At 52.7% G+C, this 25,511-nt stretch overlaps 2 protein-coding genes across 2 annotated transcripts in view; both read right to left on the reverse strand.

Moving 5' to 3' along the window:
- BRPF3 (bromodomain and PHD finger containing 3) overlaps positions 1 to 12,211 on the reverse strand; it is a 17,807-nt gene extending 5,596 nt beyond the window's left edge. Inside the window, 8 exon segments of the mRNA XM_054395767.1 lie at positions 3,252 to 3,345; positions 4,277 to 4,768; positions 4,854 to 5,120; positions 5,797 to 6,109; positions 7,077 to 7,205; positions 8,004 to 8,135; positions 9,536 to 9,692; positions 10,827 to 12,211. Coding sequence (XP_054251742.1) covers positions 3,252 to 3,345; positions 4,277 to 4,768; positions 4,854 to 5,120; positions 5,797 to 6,109; positions 7,077 to 7,205; positions 8,004 to 8,135; positions 9,536 to 9,692; positions 10,827 to 12,211 — 2,969 coding nt within the window.
- A 4,310-nt stretch (positions 12,212 to 16,521) lies between these two features.
- LOC128978024 (myosin IC heavy chain-like) lies at positions 16,522 to 20,353 on the reverse strand. The gene is made up of 3 exons (XM_054395768.1): positions 20,341 to 20,353; positions 17,323 to 17,662; positions 16,522 to 16,831 (listed from the first exon to the last, which is right to left on the reverse strand). Exons 1-3 carry the CDS (start codon positions 20,351 to 20,353, stop codon positions 16,522 to 16,524), a joined length of 663 nt encoding a protein of 220 aa, XP_054251743.1.
- Between the last annotated feature and the right edge of the window lie 5,158 nt (positions 20,354 to 25,511).

The following is a 25,511-nucleotide window of genomic DNA, read 5'->3' on the forward strand; positions in this document are numbered from 1 at the left end:
AAATAGAACCTAAAGAATAAGACAAAAACTAATAAAATGTAGGGAATAAAAACAGGGATTCGGGACGTATCCTGCCATATTCAGAAGATCATATGCAAAAGAGGGGGGATTGGTGGACAATAAATGTGTGAATGCAAGAGAGGGAAGTGGATTGCCAGATTTTAATAGTATAGTCGGCAGTGGACACCCGAAAAAGGCTACACCCACGTAGCGAAAAATACACACACTCGGTAGGGGGACACGTAGCAGGGAGAACACCGGGCAACTGAAATACGAAGAACTGTCTAACAGACGGGGTGACCGGATAGAAGGTACTATATGCGCCTAAGAGCACAGACACCCAAAGGGCCCAACGGAGGACATAATGAAAGACTGCCGCCTAAGCAACCAGCCACGTCCTAGTCACAAGCGAAAAATCTGAGATGGCGAACCTAGCATCCACGAAAACGTCCAATGAAACATTTGCGGCCGCTAACTACCTCCACACGGACGAGTCCAACTATCAGCGGCTTTCGAACAAAATTAAAGGCATTCCTGCCACATTAAGAGAAGAATACGAACAGGTGAGATATCCTATGCAGCTATCTGAAGCACCGTGGCCACACCGGGCAATATAGTCTCACAATGGCACCCCACGGGCGGACCAGTTGGCGCCCGTCAACGACCAAACACCAAAGTAAAAGCGGGGAACCGAACATCCGAGCGTTGGCCGGCAAGCAATCAACCATGCCCCGCCGGACTGAAACCCACAAAGCGCTGCTGGGTAAGTCGGCGGGAAAGAAGTGCCGAGCCGAGGTTAAATTCTCTGGCGACGGCAGGCAAAAAGGATCAAGGAACGCTACAGCCCCCGAGCCTGCACAGGTTACACCATGGTCGCGAAACCACTGGCTTACGAAAATTGTGACGCGGGAATGAAAAACTCGAATCCATCATGAGATGGAGAAACACAGATACATAGGCCCAATATAAATGACGCTCTACGAGGTCTTAAAGGACAAAATTAGCAATCGACGGAGCAAAAGATTGAAATTTGAAAACTGGGGCCCTAAATCTATTAAACAAAACCACGGACTAGGACTAACCATGGTCTGCGCCGCTGCGCTACGGCGCTGCAAGGAGACGCGGAATTGTAGGGAAGTAGGCAGTGCGGTGGCTACACAACAGTGCTGCAGGGGGGAGCGCAGACTCCACTCACCACCAGCAAAAAGAAACGGCATGTCCTCCTACATAATCCTGCCGACACCCAGGCACCACGAATAACGTGCACGGTCTACAATCGAGTGATGATATTAGAGCGCCACGTATGCGAATACAAAATCGAAAGAGACCACACGCCGACTACCCACCAGTAGAAAAAGATAACAAAATGCGGTAACCAAACAATATAGCCAATACACGGCGGTACAGGATCGAAAAAAAACCTCCAAACAGAGAGGCCGAGGAAAAAAGCCCCACACACTGGACCTCAAGGACACAAACCTGCCCGAGCTACAGCGAGAATCTATGGACGGTTGCATGGCAGCGAAAACAAAAAAAAAAAAACATCCAGCGCGTCGGCAGGAGCAAACCACCTAACTAACCAGACAAGTACGCATCTACCCCTAAAGATTGCGTACGGTGAAAAAGATGTCCCTAGTTCCAGAAAGAGTAGGCACATGACACAATGAAAACCACCTCTTGACGGCAATAAGAGGACAGAATATCCAAAGAGCGAGCGCCGGGACGAACAAACGAACTTCGATGTATCTCGTTAAACAACATACCGACAAGCCAACTGAATACAGACAAACCACCAAGAGACCGTGGGGAGACACGGTAAAATCGTAATATCACAACCAGCGCCAGAATACGACAAAATCGGCGGCGAGAGGAATCTGGGATTAGAACGGAGTCTTGCAGCAACTAACAGGCCGGGCATGAAATGAATAGACTTCAGGTGCGAGTGACCCAATCAGTAATTTCCACCGCATCAAAGAAACTCATCGCACCCCAAAGCACCACCACTAAAACAGGAAAACAATAATCCACAGCGACACCGACCGAACTACCTACCGTAATGTTAAAACTCGTGGGGAACCTACGACATCAGGACACCCTCGTACCCCTAGGCCTCTTCAAAATCGCAAGCCTCCCTTTCCGCTAAGCGTCTACGTCGCCACAGTTACCGCACCACAGTATACAATACTAAAGACATCTACAAACAGCTGTTCCCAGTATAGAGGAACGGCGCGCAGGCGAAAGAGGTATCCTCGTTCACCACAAGCTAAAATTGAGATTGAGTAAACAAAAGAGTCGGATAAGCGGGTCTCAAAGCGAACGAGCTCAAAATGGTCATCTCATGAGACACGGCCAGATTTCCTATGAAAGCCGATTCAATAATTAAAACAATGACGCGATGCCCCGCAAGACACATAAGAAAAATGAATGTCCTCAGCCGGTACGAGGTAAAGCAGGGCAATTAGGGATTTCTGCCTGACTCAAGGGCCCTTCTTTATGTGACATCACAACTGTGTGAACCCAGCCCTCTCTTTTTTGCTTCCTTCCATGCAGCTCCTTGCTTTACCACAGTTTTTTGCAGTAGCTTCTTGAACACAGGGTCATGGCAATGACTGAGCAGAAGATCACAGAATCCCAGCCTGGTTTGGGTGGGAAGGGACCTTTCAAGCTCAGCCAGTCCAACCCCCTGCAGTCAGCAGGGACATCTGCAACTAGAGCAGGTTGCTCTCAGCCCCAAACAACCTGACCTGGAACAGTTCCAGGGATGGGGCATCTCCCACCTCTCTGTGGGCAACCTGGGCCAGGGTTTTGCCATCCTCAGTGGAAAAACTTTCTTTCATCTAGTCTGAATCTGCCTCTTTTAGTTTCAAACCACCACCCCTCGTCCTGTCACAACAGGCCCAGCTCAAAAGTCTGTCCCCAGCTTTCTGATCAGCCCCAACCATTCTCTAACTCTACCAAGGCTGGTGCTCAACCATGCCTCTCAGCACCGCATCTCTGAGGCTTTTAAACACCTCCAGGGATGGGAATTCAACTACCTCCCTGGGCAGCCAGTTCCAGTGTTTGAGAGCCCTTTCAGTGGAGAAGTTTCTTCTGATACCCAACCTAAACCTCCCCTGGCACAACCCCTGGCACTTGTTTTTTGTGCAGGGTCAACACACAAAGTCAGAAGTCATAGAGGTCAAACAATAAGCCCAGGTAGATCAATCTAGACACAGAAGGTGTTCTGGGGAAGTCCTGCATGGGGCACTTACCTGCAGGCTTCAAACACCAGTCCACCAGCCAGGCCAGAGCTGCACTCGGAGTCAGAGCCACTCTCAGTGTGCTTCATGAAGCCATTGGTGACCCCTGCCAAGGAGAAAATGGGAATCAGCCCAACACAGCAGCAGCAACACACAGAGCTGCTGCCAAAGCTCAGGTAAGGTCACTGTCACACCACTGCCAGCCACAAAGATGCTGAGTACCTCAGCCAGAGAGGGAAATTCCACACTGAGCTCTCCAGACCCAGCAGCAACCCAAAGGTGACGATCAGAAGCTATTTCTACCCCAACAGATGGAAAATTGGGCTGCCTCTGAGGAAGCAGCACTGGAGAGGTGCCCAGGGATGTTAACAGGAGAACTCCACTCAGCACCCAGCTTGTTGGAGAAGCCCAGAGGCCAGGAAATGAACCACTTGTTCACCTGGCTTCCAGTCTGTTTAGAAAGGACTGGGAGACTTCAGGCTGACTGCCAGGGACTTCTCCTTGCCTCAGCCTGGGCTAGGCTGTCGAGCTGGTGCCTGCCCATGGGAACAGGCCCGAGAAAGCACAGCTCACTCGGTCACAGGTACTGGCAGATGAAGTGGACAGACCCCCCAACTCTTTGGAGAAGCCATTTTTGTCTCCTTTAACCTGTCCTGGTAAAGTTAATCCTCGCATTCAAGTCCTTTCCTCCCACTCCCAGTCTGCTGGCCACTTTCTAACAGCCAAACATCTTCAAGATAATATTTGAGGTGTGGGTTCTCAGCCTTTCCTCCTTCCAGGCCCCTCAGCATCTGAACTCTCTCCAGTAGTCCCTTGTCTCTCTTGAACTGGGGAGCCCAGAACTGGACCCAGTACTGCAGATGTGGCCTGACTACAGCAGAGTGGAGGTGGAGGAGAACCTCCCTCAAACGTGTTGGCCACACTCTTCTTGATGCACTCCAGCAGTCTGGATGCAGATGTCTTTGATAGCCCAAGAGTATCCCTCAGCCCCACCTCACAGACTCCAAGGGTACAGAATAGAACCCCCCAGGAATTACCTCTCTGCCCTGCCTGCCTGGGGGACTTCTCTCCCTCGCTGTCGCTGCAGGCCCTGCTCTGTGTCCTCTTGCGCGCCGGGCGCTCGGCAGCAGGGCGGGCAGGGGAACGCTGCCCACGGTCCTCCCCGTTCTCCAGGGAGCAGTCCAGGCCCCTCTGCAGCTTCACCCCGTTCTTAGCCTTTTTGAAGAGCACAGATGTCCTGCGGCCCACGCCGCCCAGGCAGGGGCTGTCGGGGCTGTCGGGGGGCGGCAGGGCCAGCCCGTTGAGGCCCCTGTCGCTGAGCAGGCGCTGGAAGGCTTTGCTCTCCCGCTCCAGAGCCTGCTTCTCAAAGAGCTCCCTGTCTGACACCATCCTCTTCTGCAGCTGATTCAGGGACTTGCTGTCACTGATGGGTTTGAGCTTTGGAGGGTCCTGCAGAGAGTCCAGCTCTGAGAGGGAGGGTGCAGGTCCCGTGGGCTCCAGGGTTGGAGGGTGTGGGGGCTTGGCTTCATCTGCTAAAGGAATAAAGAATATGCTTGAGCATTTCAGAGTTATTGCAAAGAGTCCTACCAGCCACCGCCATCTGCCACCTCTCACCTTTCTCCCCTTCCTCCTCCCCTTCCCTCGTTGTCTTCTCCAGCCCCTCCTCCCATGGCACAGGCTCCCCGTTGGGCAGGGTCTTGCTCTGCTGCTGGGCCAGCCTCTGCCGAACGGAGTTGATCTCCCTCCTCAGCAGCCGCATGCGTCGCGTCCGGGCGCCGCTGGACCTCATGCTGCTCACCAAGTCCAGCTTCTCCAGCAGCTCCTTCAGCTGGGCCTCCAAGGAGAGGTGAGCACGGTTCTCCGGGAGGAGGATGTTATCCACTGCAGCAAAAGAGTGCAGCATGAAGGGAAGGAGTAAGGCTTCTTGGAGAAGCATTTGAGAGCACTGCCAGGTCTCACCCCACACACCGCCATCCATGAACCAACTGCTTTAGTTTGGGGGTTTAGGAATTGCTAAGAGCAGATGGGAGAGGCAATGTAAGAGCACCTCTCCTGCAAAGACAGGCTGAATAAATTGAGGCTTCAGGGAGACCTTAGAGCTGCATTTCAATACCTGAAGGGGACCTACAGGAAGGCTGCAGAGGGGCTGTTTAGAAGGGCCTGTGGTGGCAGAACGAGGGACAGTGGCTTGAAACTGGAGCAGGGGAGATTTAAGTTGGACATCAGGAGGATGTTCTGCACAACCTGAGGGGTGAGACACTGGAACAGGTTGCCCTGGGATGTGCTTGAGGCCCGATCTCTGGAGACACTCAAGATCAGACTTAATGTGGCTCTCAGAAGCCTGATCTAGTTGGGAATGTCCCTGCTGATTGCAGGGGTGCTGGACGAGATGACCTTTGAGGCTCCCTTTCACCCCAACGCTGTGAACAGCTGGGTACGAACATTCCTGTACCCTGACCGGCAGCTGGGAGCTCCATGCAGGCTGGGTACCGAGCTCAGAGCAAAGACAGAGAGTTATGAGGTGCCAGAAGGCGAAGAGGAGCTGCTCAGCACTCACCATCCTCCCAAGAAAAGCGGTAAAAGTCCTTGGTTTTGGGTGACTCAGGCAGGTGAAGCCCCACAGCAGGGTCAAAGCCGATGCTTTCAGCCTGCCGCCGTGCATGGCGCAGGACGGCTCCCCCCAGGTCCCTGAGGCGGACAGCTGCTCGGTGGAAAATCGTTTCTTTAGCATTATACCTCATGCAGTTGGCAACTATAAGGTTAAAGTCTTCCTCAAACTCATCCAAGGTTCGGTACAGGTGGGACTCCAGCTTCCGCCTCATGGTGGAAAAATCCATTGGGTTGGAAATGAATTCCAGGTAATCTGGAACCTAAACATATAAAACCTGTACAATTACAAACACCATTTACCAGCCCAGCACCAGCACCTGGCTGCCCCTTCCACCAGCAAGGGACACTGAGCTCCTGTGCCACCCAGGCAAAGCAGACACGGTGTGGAGATGTGGTGCCAAGGGACGTGTTTGAGTGGTGGCCTTGGCAGTGCTGGGTTAATGTTTGGACTTGATGAGCTGCTCTGGTGAGACCTCACCTCAGTGCTGTACTCAGCTATGGGATACTCAACACAAGAGGGACATGGACCTGCTGGAGCAGGTCCAGAGGGCTATGAAGATGATCAGAGGGCTGGAGAACCTCACCTCTGGGGACAGGTTGAATGAATTGGGGCTGTTCAGCCTGCAGATGAGAAGGCTCCAGGGAGACCTTAGAGCAGCTGCATTTCAGTATCTGTCGGGGACCTACAGGACGGCTGGGCAGGGGCTGCTTGCAATAAACTTGTAGCAATAGGACGAGGGGCAAAGTGGAGCAGGGGAGGTTTAGGTTGGACATGAGGGGGAAGTTCTGCACAATGAGAGTGGTGAAACACTGGAACAGGTTGGTCAGGGATGCGGTTGAGGCCCCATCCCTGGAGACATTCAAGATCAGACTTGATGTGGCCCTGGGCAGCCTGATCTAGTTGGGGGTGCTGAACAAGACGACCTTTGAGGGTCCCTTCCAACCTCATACAATCTGTGAATCTTGAAGGTCTTTTCCAGCCTTTATGATTCTACAATCCTGGCTCTGCAGACATTACTTGTCTGAGATCTGTTGAAGCTTTCAGAACACAAACACCCTTTCTTGGGCCAGGACACACACACTGTGAGTCCTCTCTGTGATATTCTTTAGCCCACCAGCATCTTGGGACAAAGTGGTTTGTGCTTCCAGGGTTATGAGAGCACACGAGCTGCTGCCCAGCAATGCCTCATCTACAGCCCATCAGACACCTCTAGGAAGGAGACTTGCCTCTTTCAAGTTCACAGGCTCTGCAAAGATCTGGGCAGCATCCTTCTCCTGCAGCAGGTCCAGCGTGGTGCGCAGAAGGACGTTGAAAGGGGTCAGCTGTAGCTCCATAGCAGCCTGCTGAACCTTGACCTGGGGCCAGGAGAACAGTGATGAGCACAGTTATCAAGGACAGGGTATTTGAGAGGTGTCTCCCTCCAGTTTCTCCTGAATCATCACCCCAGCTCTGAAACCTCAGGTCACCACACCACCAGCCTGGTGGTCTCTGGGACATGGGTTAACTGTCATGGTGGTGGTGGGTAAGTGGTTGTGGTAGTTTTAGGCTATGCCTTTAAAAATTTTCCACAGATATTGAACAGAAAGGTGGTAAAATGTAAATAAATCACTATTGGGTGTAAAAAGGAAGATAATGATAGTTCTAAACAATCCCATTGGAAGAGATAATGGACTTAAACTAGTTGTGCAAAACAATCTATCTTCTCACCTCTTCGCTCTGGGAGATACTAACTTTGTGCTTCTGCTTGACCTTGAATGCATTGTTTTGGCTAAGTTCTAACATCTCTCTGCTCCTTTCTCTTGTCCCTTTTGTGCACAAGGGGGTAAGGGGCAGGCAGGGAGGGAGAAGCTATTAGCTTCCGCTGGTTTTTGGCCAGGGGGTCCTCACTTGTCATTAATTGTAAATACCTGTAAACATTGGCAAATCCTGTATTATTTTGTACATATTCATTTCGTTCCATTGTAGCTTGTGGTTTTGTTTGCAAACACAGCTTTCATTTGCTTCCAACTGAGCTGGTCTGGCAAACTGAATGTTGGGGAGGGAATTTTCAACCCACCACAGTGGTTGGACTCAACAAACAGCAAAACAACTCTACCAATCTTGCATGAGAACAAAGCTGGAGGCAGCAACCTGACAGGCAAAGCTGAACTCACCTGCTCCCGTTTGAGCTTCTCCCTCTTGCGGATCAGCTCGACCAGCAGCCGTGCCCGCTCCAGGTCGTGCCGCAGCTTCTGCCAGTACTTCAGCTCCTCCTTCACTGCAGTGGTCTTCTCATCCTGCTCCTTCTGCAAGGCACAGCAGTGGGGTGAGATGAAACCAAGAACTGCCTTCTGCCTTTCCTCTTCTTTCTAGGTATGAAGTGCTCTCAGCCTTCCTCCTGTCTCCTTGCCTCTTGTCCAGCCTACTCCCCAACACTCAGCTGTCTGACAACCTAACGTCAGCCTTGCTGGATTCCACCTTTTCTGTGAAGCTAAATCCCACGCTCTGGGAGCTCACTTCAGCGTGTGCTCATTTACACCCTCCCTGCTTTCATATCCAGGTTCATTACAGAGGCTGGAAATTCTTCTGTTGGCTGCTGTGCACCAAAGAGGCAGCCCAAAGGGTCTGCAGTACAAAGGGAAAAGCACAGGAGAGAAGAGCTATTCTTGTCCTCTTTGTACCCAACAAGAAACAGAAAGAGATTTGCCAAAATACAAAGGAGCAGCCAACGCTGGGAGATGAGCCCACACCTTCCAAGGCACAGTTCAGTGGCTTTGTAAAGCAAATCCTGCCTCTCCTGAATCTGCAGCTTTTTACATGGGCTTAAGGGTACAGCTGAAGTGCAAACACTCCCACATGACTGCCAAGAGAGGACAATTGCTCCACAAGACCCCAATGGTTTCTGTTTATTAGATGTTTATTTTTAAGAAATTACTTCTGGTAAGCTGCCAACTCAAGACACCAAGGAAATGCTGAACCTCTCCAAGCTCCAGGCTGAGGAATGGGAAATAGTTTTTCTATTAATCACACAGAGTAGTCCTCATGCAAACTAAAAGCCTAGAAATTCCTCCAAGTGTAGCCAAAAGGCACATGCACAAGGTGCACGGCACCTCCTGACAGTCTGCAGGTAGAGGGTAGAGTCCAACTGTTTCATTACTTCACCAACTATTTCTTGTCCCAAAGCAGGGCTCTCCAATAGCACTGAGATCAAATGACTCTGGACATCAGCTCAGAGGAGGAAGCAAAGGACTGCAGAGCTGATGATTATGTCTACACTTCCACACGAATGTGCACGGGAGGGTGAGGAGTTGAAGAAGCTGCAGGAAGAATGACCGTGGGCAGGACTCTGGAGCTAACACCCATTTTTGAGGAGGGGACCTTTAATCACTTGTGAGGAGAGTGGTTTTGTGATTCATCTAAAAGATCAGCTCACCAAAGGCCCATTACATCATTGCACAACCCTGACTCAGGGGACAAACTCTTAACCTGCTGGTCCATCAACACCAGTTCCAGTGACACAAGGGACATCCTCGTGACTCAGCTCTCCAGGCTTGAGCACACCAAAGGGAGACCAAAAGAGACTCTGAGCAGGTCACCTACTGATCCTTCCACCCTCACTCCCTTTCCCAGCCCTGCATCAAGCACATCTCTTCCTGGAATGCAAGCTCTCCACCCTCCCCCAGAGGTTCAGCCGGGGCCCAGGTACCTGCTCGGCGTTCCTCTGGGACTGGAGGTGCGAGTGCAGGCGCCGGATCAGGGGCACCCCGTTCCGTGCCTGCCGCTTCAGCAGCCAGTAGCTGTGGAGCCTCTGCATGAACTGGTTCTTCCTCTGCAGGGAGAGGCCACTGCAGATTTTGTTCAGCCTGAAGGAAGCAGAGAGATGTCATGGAGCCAGCTGCAAATTCTGACTCTGCAGACCCCAGTGATACTGTCAGGGTTCACGATCACACAACGCCAGCTCGGAAGGGACCCCAAGGATCACCTGGTCCAACCTTTCTAGGGGATGGTGTAGTTGAAATGAGCTGGCCCAGCACCCTGTCACACTGAGTCTAACAACTGAGCAGTGTAGGGGAATGCACTGCTCCCCCTGGGAGATGGTTCCATTGTCTGACTGCTCTAATGAAGTTTTGTGGTGTTGTGTCAATGCTCTGAGCCACAATGCAGCTGGTACAGCCTGGGGCCTGCCCACCACGAAGCCATATGTGCCCCCCTAGGTTAGTAGCAGCTATTCCCCAGGCACTTGCCACAGCATGGGCATTGTGCTCAACCACCAATTCAGCTCCCAGCCTTGATTTCAAAACTACTTTCAGTGTCAAGAACTTTTCCTGAGGGTCACTTAAGTCTGATGTTATTAAGCTAGAGCCTGGGATACTAAATTGACAGGAGTCCAAGAGTAATGCATCATCTGTTCTAACCTTTTCAAACCATGTCTTAGATTATACACTGTGCCTTATCAGTACTTTTCCAAAGCTTATCTCTTCAAAACCCATCACCACACTTCCTAAGGCACCAAAGATTCAGCACTACCTAGTTCTGATGAGAAAGAGCTGGGAAAAAAAAAGTAATCCACAGCCAAATTCAAAGCTCGCTGCAGCACTGACAGATCTGCCATGCTCTGTAACTAAAGGAGGAATTAAGAAATGAGGAGATTAATTAAAAAAAATAACAGCAGGATGACACCTATCTGCCTGCCAAGCTGGAATGCCTGAAGTGTTTTAAAAACACCTTCAGAGCCAACTGTGTGAACTCAGGTGGTAGATGGGTGTTTGCTGGTGGGGACCACGCACAGTCTGGGACGGCTGCTCAGCAGAGCAGGGAAACCACAGTGTGCCAGCAACGCTCCTGTGGAAGAACACTGGTCAGAGTGATGCTGCAGAGCACTCTGAACACAGCTGTCGTTGGGGCTTGACTCTTCAGTTTCCAAGGTCAACAACAGGAGGGACTGAGCCCTCTGAACAGACCCTGTCCAGCTCCTGCCCCAAACCTGCACCACTCACCTGTAAGAGGGGATCTGTGTGACTGTCACCATGGGCACAGACGAACGCCCGCTGGTCACGTCACCAGGCTCCTTTTTGATCTTCTGCTTCAACTTCACCTGGTTCTTCTTCAGAGATCCTTTGGGAGGGCTACAAATGGGTTCCTCCTCTCTCTCCTCCTTCACAGTGCCTGCCTGCCCCTCGGCACTAGCAGCTGAAGAGCCTTTTCTGATGGTGCCCGGCGGGGAATGACTCCCGCAGTAGGCAGTCTTGCGCACGGTGAACGTGGTGCCGTTGATGTTGGTCTCCCTCATGGGTTCAATCTTCATGAAGAGCCCAGCCCTCTGGGCACAGGTGACATGGAAGGCAGTGTAACAGTTCACCTTGTGGCACTGGATAGCAGCTCCCATGCCCTTCTGCTTGCAGATGTAGCACGTGAGCTTCCACCGAGCCGGGGGGATGTTATTTATCCCTTCAATGGGCTCTAGGAACACAGTGTTTGCGAAGCAGACCTCCGGGATCCAGATGGCACAAACCACGTGAGCCCAGCGGCCATCGCTGGTCTGCTTGAAGGCTCCACCTTTGTTTGGGCAAAGGACACAATCCACAGGGCGAGAAGGGGACTGCAAGCAGCAGCGGCAGAGCCACTGCCCCTCAGGGATGTAGGGCACGCCGTAGCACTCCTGGTGCACGGCCAGGTTGCAGATGTCACAGAAGAGGATGACATTGCTGTTGTGACACTCATCATCCATGCAGACACAGCAGAAGGCATCCTCGTCGATGAGGGACTGCTGAGCGCTGTTGTTGCGGCTCTCCAGGTACGATTCCTTTTCCAACCGATCCACCAGCAGCTCAAAGGTGTCTGCAGAAACTGTCCCATAACCATCGTCCTTCCTCTTCTCATTGACCATTTCCAGCCACGCCAGATCCTCCTCATCCATGTCATACTCCACCTCAACATCGAGGTCCTCAGGAGGCTTCTCGATGTACCGGTAGTAGGCGGCAGGGAGAGGAGCAGCCTCTGGCTGGCTGAAGGAGTCCACCAGGCGGAACTTGGGTTGGGGTAAGTGTAAGGATGTCCCTGATGCACGTTTGGAGCAGGACTCCTTCTTCTTGCCTTTGGAAGGTGTCTTCCTAGACCTGGAAGGGAAGAGGGGCTGCTCGCTGTTCTCCTTGTTGCTGTTGCACTCTGTGATGTCCTGGGCTGTCAGCTCGTCCTCAGTGATGATTTTCAGGGGATCGTAGATGCTGATGCGGTGCAGCCGTCCGTCGATGTCCACCTCCACGATGCGCTGGGCCTGGGCGTAGGTCAGCGTCTCCCGAGTCGGGGAGCACTTGAGGCTGTAGGGCGAGGGAGAGCGTCTGCCCTCCAAGGCCTGCCGGGACCTCCGCCGAGGCTTCCTCATCGCTGCGGCCCAGGGACCCTGCAACAGAGCAGGGCAGAGGCAGCGTCAGACAAGGACACAGAATGGTAGGGGTTGGAGGTGACCTCCAAAGATCACTGAGTGCAATCACCCTGTCAAAGCAGGATCACTAAGGACACATCCAGAAGGGTCTTGAAAGTCTCCAGAGAAGGAGACTCCACAACCTCTCTGGGTAGCTTGCTCCAGGGCTCCAGCACCAAAGAATTTTCTCCTCCTGGTCAGTTCCAGTTTGTGCCCATTGTCCCTTGTCCTGTCACTGGGTACCATTGAAAAGAGCCTGGCCCTTTCTTCTTGACCCCCACCCTTCAGATATTTGTAAACATTAATGAGATCCCCTCTCATGCCACTCTTCTCCAGACTAAACAGCCCCACGGCTCTCAGCCTTTCCTCACCAGACAGATGTTCCAGTCCCTTCATCATCCTCATAGCCTCCATTGGACACTCTCTGGTTTATCCCTGTCCCTCTTGAACTGTGGAGCCCAGAACTGGACACAAAACATCTACCCCTTCTGCTCATTGGTGGGATCCATGAGGAAGCAAAGGGGAATGAGCATGGGAACAAGTAGCAGGGCTCCAGGGTGCACTTACAAGCTCAGCATTAGCTCCTCTGGAGCCACAATCCATGTTCAGGCACCTAAGCTGGTTCTGCATGGAGGGTCCACAGGGGTATGAGCAGGAAAGCAGCAGAGCAGCTTCTAGACTGCAAAGGTATTTGCTCGGAGCCTTAATGAAGCGCCCAAGCCAGCTCTGCCTTCACAAACTGCTAATCAGCAGCACAGATAATGATTTGAGAGCCAGCCCCTGACATTAAGGAGGTGCCCATGAAGGGGCAGAAGAGCAGAAGCCTGGAACTGGTGAGATGAGCTGGGGGAGGAAAGAGACAGGCAGCAGGAGCCTGGCAATCTGAGGGCAAAGGAGAGAGGCAGCAACGAGGGAAAGCAGAGGAGGCCAAGTGAGTAATGCAAGTGAGAAGGGCCGTGTCAGGGATGGGAATGTGAGTTGTGGGGAGGAATAGGCTGAGACTGTGACAAGCTGAAGAGGAGACAAAGAAAAGCAAATGTAAAAATCTCCATGAGAAGATAAGTCAGCCCAGGGCTTATCTGTCGCTACACAGAGGCCTGAGCAAGCACCTCACCCTTGTTTAGAGCAGCCCACACTTTCAGCCTCTCTCTGTGGCACCCACAGACAAGAAAACCCACTGGCAAACCCACAATTTCTACTTGGCTGTTGTGTTATTTCTGCTCTGGGAAGGACACAGCTCCACAAACCTTCAGTCCTGCAAGTCAGAGCAAGCAGCACCTCGCAGGACCTAAAAGAAGACCAAAACTTTTCCCAGAAGGTTATCACAAACTCCAGGAGCAACAAGTTTCTCCTCAAAGAGAAAGTCTAAGGCTAAGTCACAACACACCTGTGTCCTAAGAAACAGAAGAAGTCTTGGGAAGGTTCCAAACCCTCCTTTGCATCCACAGAAATCAGCTGAAGGTGCCAGTTCCAGGGTGCACACCCACAACGATGGAGCCTGAAGGGCACAACTTCATTTCAGATCACTGCTTCCACCCAGGTGCCACCAATTTGAGAACCTTTGCCTTAAAACTCTAATTAGCCACTTGATCAGCAGACTGCAAAGACCCAATTACTGAGCTTCAATCAGTAGCCAAAAAGAATTTTAAAATTAAGATATAAAAGCAACTTGGTCTTCAAACGAACTAGAAAAACTCTTACAATTCAGGTGGGTTATGGGCAGAGAAGATAATAGACAAAAAAAGATATATGAGCAGAAAAGATATTGGAGGATAAAGTAATTATCATGAGCTGAGCACACTCAATTAATATTGTGTTCAAGAAAAAGGAGGCAGGGAGTGCTGAAGGATGAGGAATTTCAGTGAAGCAGCAAGCACCCCAAGGGTTATTTATTTCACCTGCTGAAGTGAAAGCCAAGGGGGTGGTGTTCCTGTTGCCTTAGTGAAACAATCGTTGGTTGTCTAAAGGAATTATCCAAGGTGGGTTTCCACCACAGCAACCAACTGCCACAAACCATCTGCAGAACACACAATGACTTAGTGCTCCACGAAAGCACCTGAAACAGCGCAGAAACTGCTGCCAGGGAGAGCTGAGTGCCTGGGGTAAGGCATGCAGCTGGAAACTGAGCAAGACACAGCTGCCCACCTCCAAAATACCTTGAAAGCGGCAATGAAATGAACCCAGACACACCGAGCTGAACGCTGTGACCTTGTCCGCAACAACAGAAAAGTTCTAAGCAGTAATCTAGGAATGTTTTGGTCTTCCTGGCACACTTGAAAACATCTCCCCAGCCAGGAATAAGCCAGAATCCCTCTGCAAACAGTCCCTGTGCGTGCTGAAGCGCTGAGCAGACCTGACTTTGGAAGGGTTAAATGCTACTGCAGCCCATGGTGACTCTGCCCCACCAGGGACAAAGGTTGCTGATGTGAAAAAGCAGAAAGTTCAAACAGTTGTCCCACAGCCACAGCACGCTCAAGGCTTTCCAAAACCCTCCCATCGTCCATTTCCGCCCGGGATTGCGCCAGGAGCAGGGGGTGCGGTTCCTAGAGAGCACAACCGAGCAAAGAGCCTCACTACAAGACACAAAGCCACCAGGGATCAACTGATTCCTACTCCAGAAACTGCCTCAGGAGAAGCTCAGTTCTTCTGAGCAGCAGCGTTTGTACCTGGGGACCAAAGATACCTGAAGGGCTGTAAAAGGTGACCAAGAGGCAGCAACTCAATGAGGAGACTTAAATTTCTCATAAGGGGTTGAAAGCTCCACTGAAAAGAATCTGGAGATATCCTCGCATGGAAGAACATCACAGTGCAGGCCCCTGTGGTACACAGAGCCTGGGAAATTCAGCACAAGTGGATCCTCTATAGCAAGAGCTAAACATTGCCTGTGACATGCCCCCAGGCAATACTGCATTGGCCATCTGCAAGGGCTGGAAGACCCTCTCACACTGCAGAAGACCTCAACCTCCCTCCTGTGGCAGAAATTCTTTCCAGCCTTCCCACACTGAACCATCAAGGATTTTCTATCCAGTGCCAGGTCTCTGCTGACCTGCAGGGGACAAAGCAGGAGCTCAAGGCAGTGCTGCTGGGGGAGTTTCCTGACCCTTTCCAGCATGATTTGGAGATCACAGTGAAGAGCAAGGCTCCTTGGTGATGCAGATCCTCAACGATGTGGAGCAAGGACACTGCCACCCAGATCTTGGTGGGCAGCAGCAAATCAGAACTGCGTTGCTCTTGTTCCACACCAGTGCACCATGATTACTGGCAGTGGCTACACGTAAAAAGTTTGGGGTTCAATGTCAAAGACTCTTCAGGACACCAATCAAACACAAGGTCTGGAGATGTTCCTCTGGGTGCTGCCACCTCCCACACTGGCACCCACGCAGCTACAGGCTACTTGTTGCTGTTTGCTGGGATTTCAAACCCCTCCCTGCACCATGGGGAGCAGACACCTATGGAGCTATTCAAGAAACGTGTCCATAAAATCAAAGTAACAGATCCCAGAGGAAAGAAACAGCCTGGGACACTCACAGCCCCCTTCTCCCCTTTCTTGGACAACTAAAATGCTGGCTGAAGGTCCTACTACCTTGTCCCTCCATATACCAGCCACATCCACGCCTGCCAGAAGCCCATATTCTCCTCATACACCTGCCAAGGGTCTGCGCTCCTCATGCCCATGCTGATGCCTACAACGAAGAGCACTCACTGGTACTCAGTAGATGCCATGCAGTGCGTGGCACACGAGTTCTCTATTAACCCCCTGCAACCAAGGCCAGCTGATTGCAGACGCACCAGGCTGCAAGGACTGGGAGGGTGTGAGATGCTAAGCTGAGCTGTGGGCAATACTTAAGGCAAAGTCTGGCCTCAGCAGCGCTCTGAGGGAATCACGACATGCCATAAGCTGCGCCAGGTGCCAACCGGGAGCTCTGTCGGGAGCCTTCTCTGGAGCTCTCCTGTGCATATAAGGCCAGAGGATCCCTCTAGGGAGCCCCAAGACGCACCCAGTGATGTAGGTTAGGACGCAGCGAATACCCGGACAAAAATAAAGCCACACCCGTAGGAAGAGACGGCGCGGAGGGTGCGCGCGGTGAGCTGCGCCTGCCGCCTGTCCCCGGCCCTGCCCAGGTGAGCCCACACCGCCCCCGGGAGCGGAACAAGCCCCCAAGCAGAGCGGGACCCAGGCGGGAGAGCACGCAGCATTGCTACGAGGCTATTGGCTGTCGCCGCCGTCCATTGCAGACCCTCCACCAATAGCAAAGCAAGGCGCCCCGGGCCTAAGGAACCCCGCCTGGGCCAATAGTGTGGGAGAAGGTGGGCGGGGCGCCCACAGACGCTGCGAAGAAGGGGGGGCAAGATGGCGGCAAAGGGGGGGCCGGGCTGACACGGCGCTTCCCGTTCCCCTTATAGAGGGGTTCTCCGTCGCCACCCGCTTCTCGGCGAGGGGCCGCGGGGCCGCTCTCGCCACTCGGGGATGGAGCGGGGGTCCGCAGGCTGTAGCGCACCCGCCTCCCTCGGCTCCTTCCCGCCTGCCCGGTCACCTTCCCGCGACCCCGGCGCGGGTGTGTGTGAGGGAGGAGAGACCCCCTAAGGGAGGGGGTGTCGCGGCCTGCCGCGCAGCGCTTTACCTGGGTCGCCTCAGCGCGCCGCCGCCGTGGCGGTCTTCACCGTTGCCGCCGCCTTCTTTTTGGGGGGATTTTTTATCTATTTCCCCCCCCCCTTTTTTTTTTTTTTTTTTCCCCTCTTTAAATCCTCTCGTTCCGCCGCCCCCTCCCCTCCCCCCTGGGGCGGACGGGCTCACCCAGCCGGCGGCGGGAGGGGAGGGCACAAGATGTCGGCTCCGTCCTCTCCGGCTACCGCCACCTTCTTCAGCGCCGCCTCCTCATGTTGCCGCTGCCGCTGCTGCTCCCGCCGCTGCCGCTCCAGCCCCGGTGCCGCTTCGCCCCCCACCACCCTCAACCCCCCCCCCGCCCCCCCCCCTCCCTCCCCCGGGCCCCGCTCGCTCCAGCGCCCCCGCCGCTCCCGGTGCCGTGTGGAGGGGAAGGGAAGGGGAGGGGGGGAGCAGGGGACACACGCACAAGATGGAGGCGGCGGTGGCACAGGCGGCGTAGCCTGGCCGGGCGGCGAGGAAAGGCGGCGGCGGCGGCAGCAGCCGGCGGGCAGGCGGGGGAGGGGGCTGCCGAGCTTCGCTCCCCCCCAGGGCGGGCAGGGACCGCCCGCCCCTCCATGGTCCTTTCCCACCCCCGGGCCGAGCCGAGCGGGAGGCCCCCCGGGGGCTGCGGGGTGTTGGGAGGGAGGGGGTGTCCCTGGCCTTGTGGCTTACGGCGGGGTGGAGAGGAGCCGGTGTCCCGGCCCCTGCTGCTGGCTGCTCGGGGTTGGGGTTTGCCTGGGGGGCTCGGGTGCAGCCGGTGGGGGTCGCTTTAGGAGGAGAGGAAATGGCCTGAAGTTGCACCTGGGGAGGCTTAGGTTGGAGATTAGGAACGATTTCCTTGCTGCAAGAGTGGTCAGGCATTGGAACAGGCTGCCCAGGGAGGTGGTGGAGTCCCCATCCCTGGAGGGGTTCAGGAAGTGTGTGAACATAGCACCTCGGGACAGGGTTTAATGGCCTGAATGGTGTTGGGTTGGCAGTTGGACTGGATGATCTTCGAGGTCTCTTTCAAACGTAATGATTCGCTGTTTTCTAAGCCGGTCTTCCTCCAAGGAGCCCCTAGGCCACTGGAGCAGCTTGGATTTCTGCTCCAGGCTCATTGAGGTGCCTTCATCCTGCACTTTTTTTTTTTTTTTTTAATTGCAGGAGGCAATGGGGTGTCCCAGAGCATGCAGGAGCATCACCAGGTGCTACAGTCTGACCTGGCTGCACTCTGCAGCTCATCTCTGCCATCTCTGTTTCCTAAAACAAGCATCATCAGTGATGAGAGTAGTAAGAGTCCACATTTATTTTCTAGCCTAATACTTCAGGTTCAGATGGCTTCCTAAGAGGGTGGAAGGATGGTGAGAGGGACAGACATGAGCAAGGAAGAAGTTGTGTTTGCAGCTGGGTGCAGAGATAGAACCTGCAGAGGCTCCCACACTTATTTTTTATAGAGCATGCCACATAGTTGGGCACAGGAACACTCCAGCTCCCACTCAGATCGTGCTGGGTATTGCATAATGTCAGCACTGGAATTTATAGAATCCAGTCAGTTGTTTTCAGAAGGAAAAATGAAAGTTCTTGGCCCAGCTATGGATCTTGTGTCTGTTACGTGAACAGTGGAATCTGAGTGTGGCCAAACACTCTGTGCCAAGTCTCTGTTGCAAAGCACTCAAGTTTGGAGAAGAGCTTGTTGGAGGCTTTAAAGGTGGGGAAACACTTTATTGAGTGTTGAATAGTCTTAGAGGTCAACCTCTAAGCACTTCTTTCTGTGAAGAATCATAAAACAGTTTGGATTGGAAGAGACCTTAAAATTATCCAGCTCCACCCACCCTGCCATGGGCAGGGACACCTCCCACCAGCCCAGGTTGCTCAAGGCTTCATCCAGTCTGGCCTTGAGCACCTCCAGGCAGGGGACTTCCACAACCTCCCTGAGCAACCTGTTCCAGTGTCTCCCCACCCTCACTGGAAAGAATTTCTTCCTCCTCTCCAGTCTCAATCTCCCCTCTCCCAGCTCAAAGCTATTGTCCCTCATCCTGTCACTCCAAGCCATTGCCAAAAGTCCCTCCTCAGCTCTCCTGGAGCCCCTTCAGGTACTGGAATACTGCTCTAAGGTCTACCTGGAGCCTTCTCTTCAGGTTGAGCAGCCCCAAGTGTCCCAGCCTGGCCCCATAAGGGAGGTTCTCCAGCCCTCTGATCATCTCCGTGGCCTCTGGACTTGCTCCAACAGTTCCATGTCCTTGTGCTGGGAGCCTCAGAACTGGACACAGTGCTCCAGAATCTACTGTTACCATAGCAGAACTCAGTAAATAATAATAAATAAGATATTCTGGTCCTGTGCTGCATGAAGAATAGCCTACAATAATTCAGAAAATAACCTAATAAATAACCTAATAGCCTAAGACAATAATTAAAGATCCCAACACTCACTGATTTCCACACGATCTCACCTAACCCCCACAAAACCAGCACAGCCCTATCCATAAAGGATAAAAAAAAAATAAAAAAACTTATCTAGATTTGGTTGGAAAAGCCCTTTAAGATCATCAAATCCAACCTCTGGCTCTACCAAGGCTGGTGCTAAACTGTGTCCCTCAGGCTTTCAAACACCTCCAGGGATGGGGAGACCTTCTGCCTCTCTACAGCCCCCTGAAAGGAGGTGGGAGCCAGCTGGGGGTCAGTCTCTTCTCCCATGGAACAAGCAATGAAGATGAGAGGAAGCTGCCCTGAGTTACACCAGGGGAGGTTTAGGTTGGGCATGAGGAACAATTTCTTCCCCAAAGCCCTGCAGAAGGCTGCCCAGGGTAATTGTGGAGTCCCTGTTCCTGGAGGGGTTTCAAAGCTGTGGAGATGTGGTGTTGAGGGCCATGGTTTAGCAGTGGACTTGGCCGTGTTGGACTGACAGCTGGACGTGGTGACCCTGAAGGTCTTTTCAGCCTAAGCAGTTCTGTGATCCTCTGGTTCTCAGCAGCTCCTTTGCTCTTCATGGAGCTGTCCTCAGATGCCGTAGGAGCTTGCTCCTTACACACAGACTCTGTCTTTCCACTACCAACCTGCCAGACTTCCTGCTGCCTATTTTGAGTTCCTGGCTGGTGCATACCACAAAAACAAACCCATGCCCTCCTCCAAGGTTCCTGGGCTTGCAGAGCACCAGCTCCCACCATTCATCACGATACTGGGAACTGCAGAAGGAAGTGTTTGGGTTTTGGAGAGGGTGGTGTCAGTGGACAGGGTCAGGTGGGTGAATGAATGAGAGCAGAGCATGGAGCCCACACAGCAGCTGCTGAGGTTGCTCTTGCAATTTGAGAGCATTCAGTGTAAGCACTCCAAAGAGAAAACTGATCCAAAAACCCAGCCCTGGAACGCTGAATATTTTCTGGAAGGATGTTCAGCAGGAGGACTGATGATGAAGAGGCTTCATGTGCTGTCCCTGACAGGAGCAGGGCTAGCAGCAAAACCTGCTCACCCCACTCAGTCATGTTCACGTTGGTTCTTCTCACACTTGTTCCTTGCAGAAGTCCCCAGTGGCTTTGCTGTGCTTGTCAGACAATTCCCAAAGGGCATCCCAGGTTATTCTTTAATACTGTGGAGGATCCTTTTCACCTACCAGAGGACTGCTCAGTACATCGCTTTATCCTAGAGAGGCTTCTTCCCCAGCTGTCATGATGGCATAGAGCTGCTGGAGCAGGGCCAAAGGAAGCCACAAAGATGATCAGAGGGTTGGAGAACCTCCCCTGTGGGGACAGTCAGGGAGATGGGGCTGCTCAGCCTGGAGAAGAGAAGGCTCCAGGGAGACCTTAGAGCAGCCTTCCAGTACCTGAAGGGGCTCCAGGTGAGCTGGGAAGGGACTTTTGACAAGGGCTGGGAGTGACAGGTCGAGGGGCAATGGCTTCGAGCTAGGAGAGGGGAGATTGAGACTGGAGAGTAGGAAGAAATTTTTGACAGTGAGGATGGGGAGACACTGGAACAGGTTGCCCAGGGAGGTTGTGGATGCCCCCTACATGGAGGTGTTCAAGGCCAGATTGGATGAGGCCTTGAGCAACCTGGGCTGGTGGGAGGTGTCCCTGCCCATGGCAGGGGGTTGGAACTGGATGATCTCTAAGTCCAACCCAAACTGTTCTAGGATTCTATGAACAGGGGCAAGACAATTGAGAAATCACACCCTAAATTCCCATTTTAAATGGTTTATGAGTTCTGACTGGGTTCTTCACCTTAACAAATGGTCTTCTGAAAGCAAGCTCTGTACTCCTAAGGTCTCCATAGACCTTTTAAGACTCTTCTCGGCTCTCCCTGTCCACAGCACAGTCAGGAGGCCAGCCTGCCTCACCCACAGTCATCCTGAGACACCTCCCTGGGCATTCACACGCACTCACCTGGCTGATGCCCCTCCTGCTAACCACCAAACCTCATCTCACCAGGGCTTAGGCAGCTCTCAGAGATGTTTATGGCAGCTGCAGTGAGCTCCTGTCTGCCCTCAATTAAACATTACACAGGGGCCATGGCAGCCAAGCCAGGTGCCAGGTTCCAAAGGACAACATTTCCCCTGCTGTTTGATCAATGCAGGACTTCTCCTTTCCACCTGGAAAGGCAATTGTCTCACACTTAGAAGAAAATAGGCCTCTCATTCTCATCAAGCTGGGTTTTGTCAAGACAGAGTCAGCAGGACACCACTGCATGTCCTCCAGCCCAGCTCTTTAGAGTCCCTCATAAAAAAAAAACATTGAATCTCAAAGGAATTAAAGGAACATCACAACTGTTGTGTGCTCACTGTCCCTCCCTATGAGCAGAGTGAGGCAAAGGGCTTGTGCATGGCCCAGAGAGATATGAGCCAGGAGAAACCAAGTCTCATCAGCATGGAGCATCTGTGCAGCTGCTGGGGGGGGACATCAACATCACCATATCAAACAGCCACAGTCACTGGGGAGCCATCCCATGTGCCACACAGGGCTGCAGCAGGGAGGCAGCCAAGAAACACAACATCACCTTCTCCAGTTCCCAGAGGAGAGGAGAGCTCAGAAAATTCTGCGAATGCTCCAGCTGTCCCTTAGCTGAGGTCTGCACAGCAAAGCAGGATGTCACTCGAGGCAAAGCAAAGAATGAGAGAGCACTGAAAGCCAAACCAAACCAACCCAAGATGACTCAGCAGCTCCAGGCGGGGTGGAGAGTCCAGCAGCACTGCCTGTGTTGCTGACTTCAGCTGTGTTCTCCACAAACATTTTTCTGTAGCCCTGGGGTCTGCATGCTCTGAGCTCTTGCAGACCGAACACACTTGTCTGGTGGTACATGTCCCTCAGGATGGACTTTGGAGTGAACCTGACCAACCTGACCAACCCCAACAGGGAAGAAGATGTCAACTCCAAAGCCAGTTGTGCTCCAAAGGTGTCACAACTAACAGTTGTAGCTGCCTAGCCCTGAACTATCAGGTGAGGATGTCAATAAACCATGGGGCTGCAGGTACGCTGTATCCAGCAGGGGCTGAAAAACTTTCAGAAGGTCCTGAGTAAATATTCAGACTAATTTGTGCTGAGTTCCTCCCAGCTTTACTGAGCTATAAATACCAAGCTTGGTCGCTTCAAGTCAGTTCAGAAACTCTTGCATGACTGCAGCCACACCTTGGGATTGCAGGGTGGGTCTGAGCAGTGCCAGCAGTGAATAGGAAAGGATCTGGGAAAAGCAGCATGAGTCCCAGGTGATTCTGTCCTGCTGCACTCTGCTGAGACCTCCCCTGCAGTGCTGGGGCAGCTCTGGAGTCCTCAGCACAGACAGGGACCTGTTGGAGAGGGGCCAGAGGAGGCCACAGCAATGCTGGGAGGGCTGGAAGGGCTCTGCTGGGAGGCCAGGCTGAGAGAGTTGGGGTTGTGCAGCCTGGAGAAGAGAAGGCTCCAGGGAGACCTTCTGGTGGCCTTGCAGTGCTTCAAGGGATGATCAGAAAGCTGGGGACAGAGTTTTGAGCAGGGCCTGTTGTGACAGGACAAGGGGGGGATGGTTTGGTACTAAAAGAGGCAGATTCAGGCTCAAGAGAAGGGAGAAATGTTTGAGACTGCAGGTGGGGAGAGCCTGGCCCAGGTTGGCTGCCCCATGCCAGGCACCACTGCAGGTCAGGTTGTTTGGGGCTCTGAGCAGCCTGCTCTGGCTGGGGATGTCCCCTGCTGACTGCAGGGAGTTGGACTGGATGGGTTATAAAGGAAACCAGCTCCGAGTCTCCTTTCTCCCCACATCCTGCTCTGCCACATTTGCTGTCCTGGGGATAAGTTACACCTGGTTTCTGAAGCAGGAGTGCTTAGATGCTGTTATGAGCCCAAAACAGACCAAGGCAAGAGCCTGCAGACACTGATGTAATGACACCAGAGTCACTTTCAGATCCCATGAACTTACTTTGTTCATGTAATTATTTTCCTTCTCTCCTCTGTAATAACATTTCCAACAAACAGCTCTGTACTCCAGTGGTGGCCTGGGACATTCTGATGTGTACACATCAAAAATTGCCAGGTGTCAGACGATGCCAGAGGACCTCCAGATAGCCAATTACCTTAAAGATCAAACCACACTTTTAGATTTGAATGATTTAGCATATTATAGAACCAGAAGATGGAACAAACTTTCCCTGGAGGGAGGATCCTGATGACTGCCTGGTTGGTCTGTGTTCATAAAACAACCTCCCACATCATACCCCTTGTGCCTCAATGCTATTTGAACACCTTTCCAAAGCAATTAAATCAGAGCATCCCAGACTGGTTTGGGTCTGAAGAGACCTTTAAAGCTGATCCAGCCCAACCCCCTGCAGTCACCTGCGACATCTGCAACTAGAGCAGGTTGCTCAGAGCCCCAAACAAACAGCCTGACCTGGGATGGTGCCAGGGATGGGGCATCTCCCATCCCACCTCTCTGGGCAACCTGGGCCAGGGTCTCACCATTCTTAGTGTCAAACATTTCTTCTTTAAATCCAGGCAAGTTGTCTGAATTTTCTCAGAGGTTCCAACCTCCTTTCAGGCAGTTGTAGAGAGCCAGAAGGTCTCCCCTCAGCCTCCTTTTCTTCAGGCTGAACAACCCCATGTCCCTCAGCTGCTCCTCCCCAGCCCTGTTCTCCAGACCCTTCCCCAGCTTTGTTGTCCTTCTCTGGACCTGCTCCAGCTCCTCAATGTCCTTCCTGAAGTGAGGGACCCAAAACTGAACTCAGTGCTCAAGGTGTGGCCTTACCAGCACAGGGGGACAATCACTGCCTTGGTCTTGCTTGTCACACTACTGCTGACCCAAACCAGGGTGCTGCTGACCCTCTTGGCCACACACTGCCTCATTTCTTATCTTCTCAGTTTCTTGTAGCTATCAAGAATTCCTCACCAAATAAGTGAGTGAATTAAAGGTTGCATAAGCAAATCAGAAATGCAAAACCTCAGTGACAGAGCAGTAAAGGGGATCTGTGGAGCTCTTGTTCACAAGGACCTATCCAAGCTGTGGAAGGTTGGAGATGTTCCATTTACCACAATGACCTCAAATGCATTTTATAACAATGCTGACTGCCTGAGCCAAGATGATACCAAGGAACTGATAGATCTGAGCTTATTTTCTGTGCTCACTGAGGTGAATTATTGCCTTCCTTCTGGGTTGGTCATGCAGGAGACTTTTCTGCCTTTTTTGTCCCCCCAGTATATGAGCAGGGCTTTAGTTACTTAGAGAGTTGAGCCTTAGGATTGACAGCTGCCTGTTTTCCAAGTGATCAGCTGAAATGTCTCTTCATGTTGAGAAGTGAGCAGCTGGTAAAGAGTAACAGAGGCAGAAGAGGATCCCTGCTTTAACTGGGATTTTTTAGCAGGGGGGTTGGACTGGATGATCTCCAGAGGTCCTTTCCAAGCCCCATCGTGCTGGGATTCTGTGTAACTGTTCCCACAGGGCAGAAGGAATGAGAACAGGAGGTCACAGTGCTGGGCTGTGTAAGGAAGTGCTGGCCCTGCTGAGATAAAGGCAGCTGGGAGCAGGCTGGGTGACTCCAGGGAGGCTGTTTGGTGAGAGATAAGGGTGGGGAAGAGAGAACTGTTGGGGAAAGCAGGCTGAGCAGAAAGGAAGAGCAGCAGCACTGTTAGGTAATAACCCAGCTCCCTGGGATACCTGGCCTAGACATGTGGGAAACAGCCTGGAATTCCCAGGATGCTCCCTGGAGCAGCTCTGTGAGGAGCAAAGGCTGAGAGCCCTGGGGCTGTTGAGCCTGGAGCAGAGCAGCCCCAGAGGGAATCTGAGCAATGCTCAGCAAGAGCTAAAGGACCTGGGGGGGCAAGAGCCTGGGGCCAGACTCTTTTCAGTGGTGCCCAAGGACAGGCCAAGGGGCACAAACTGGCACCCAGGAGGTTCCATCTGAACAGGAGGAGAAAATTCTTTGGTGTGAGGGTGCTGGAACCCTGGAGCAGGCTGCCCAGGGAGTGTCCTTGTGTGGAGAGCTTCCAGCCCCACCTGGCCATTGTGATTCTGGGCAAGCTGCTGGGGGTGCCCTGCTGGAGCAGGGGGGTACTGGGCTGGATGATCTCCAGAGATCCCTTCTAACACACACCAAGCTGGGATTCTGGAATTCTATGTTGGCACCTGGCACTAAGGAGGAGACAGCACTGATCACAAACCAGAGAATGAAATAAGCAGAGCAAAAGAAGA

This window comes from Indicator indicator, chromosome 35, assembly GCF_027791375.1.
Source record: "Indicator indicator isolate 239-I01 chromosome 35, UM_Iind_1.1, whole genome shotgun sequence".
NCBI lineage: Eukaryota > Metazoa > Chordata > Aves > Piciformes > Indicatoridae > Indicator > Indicator indicator.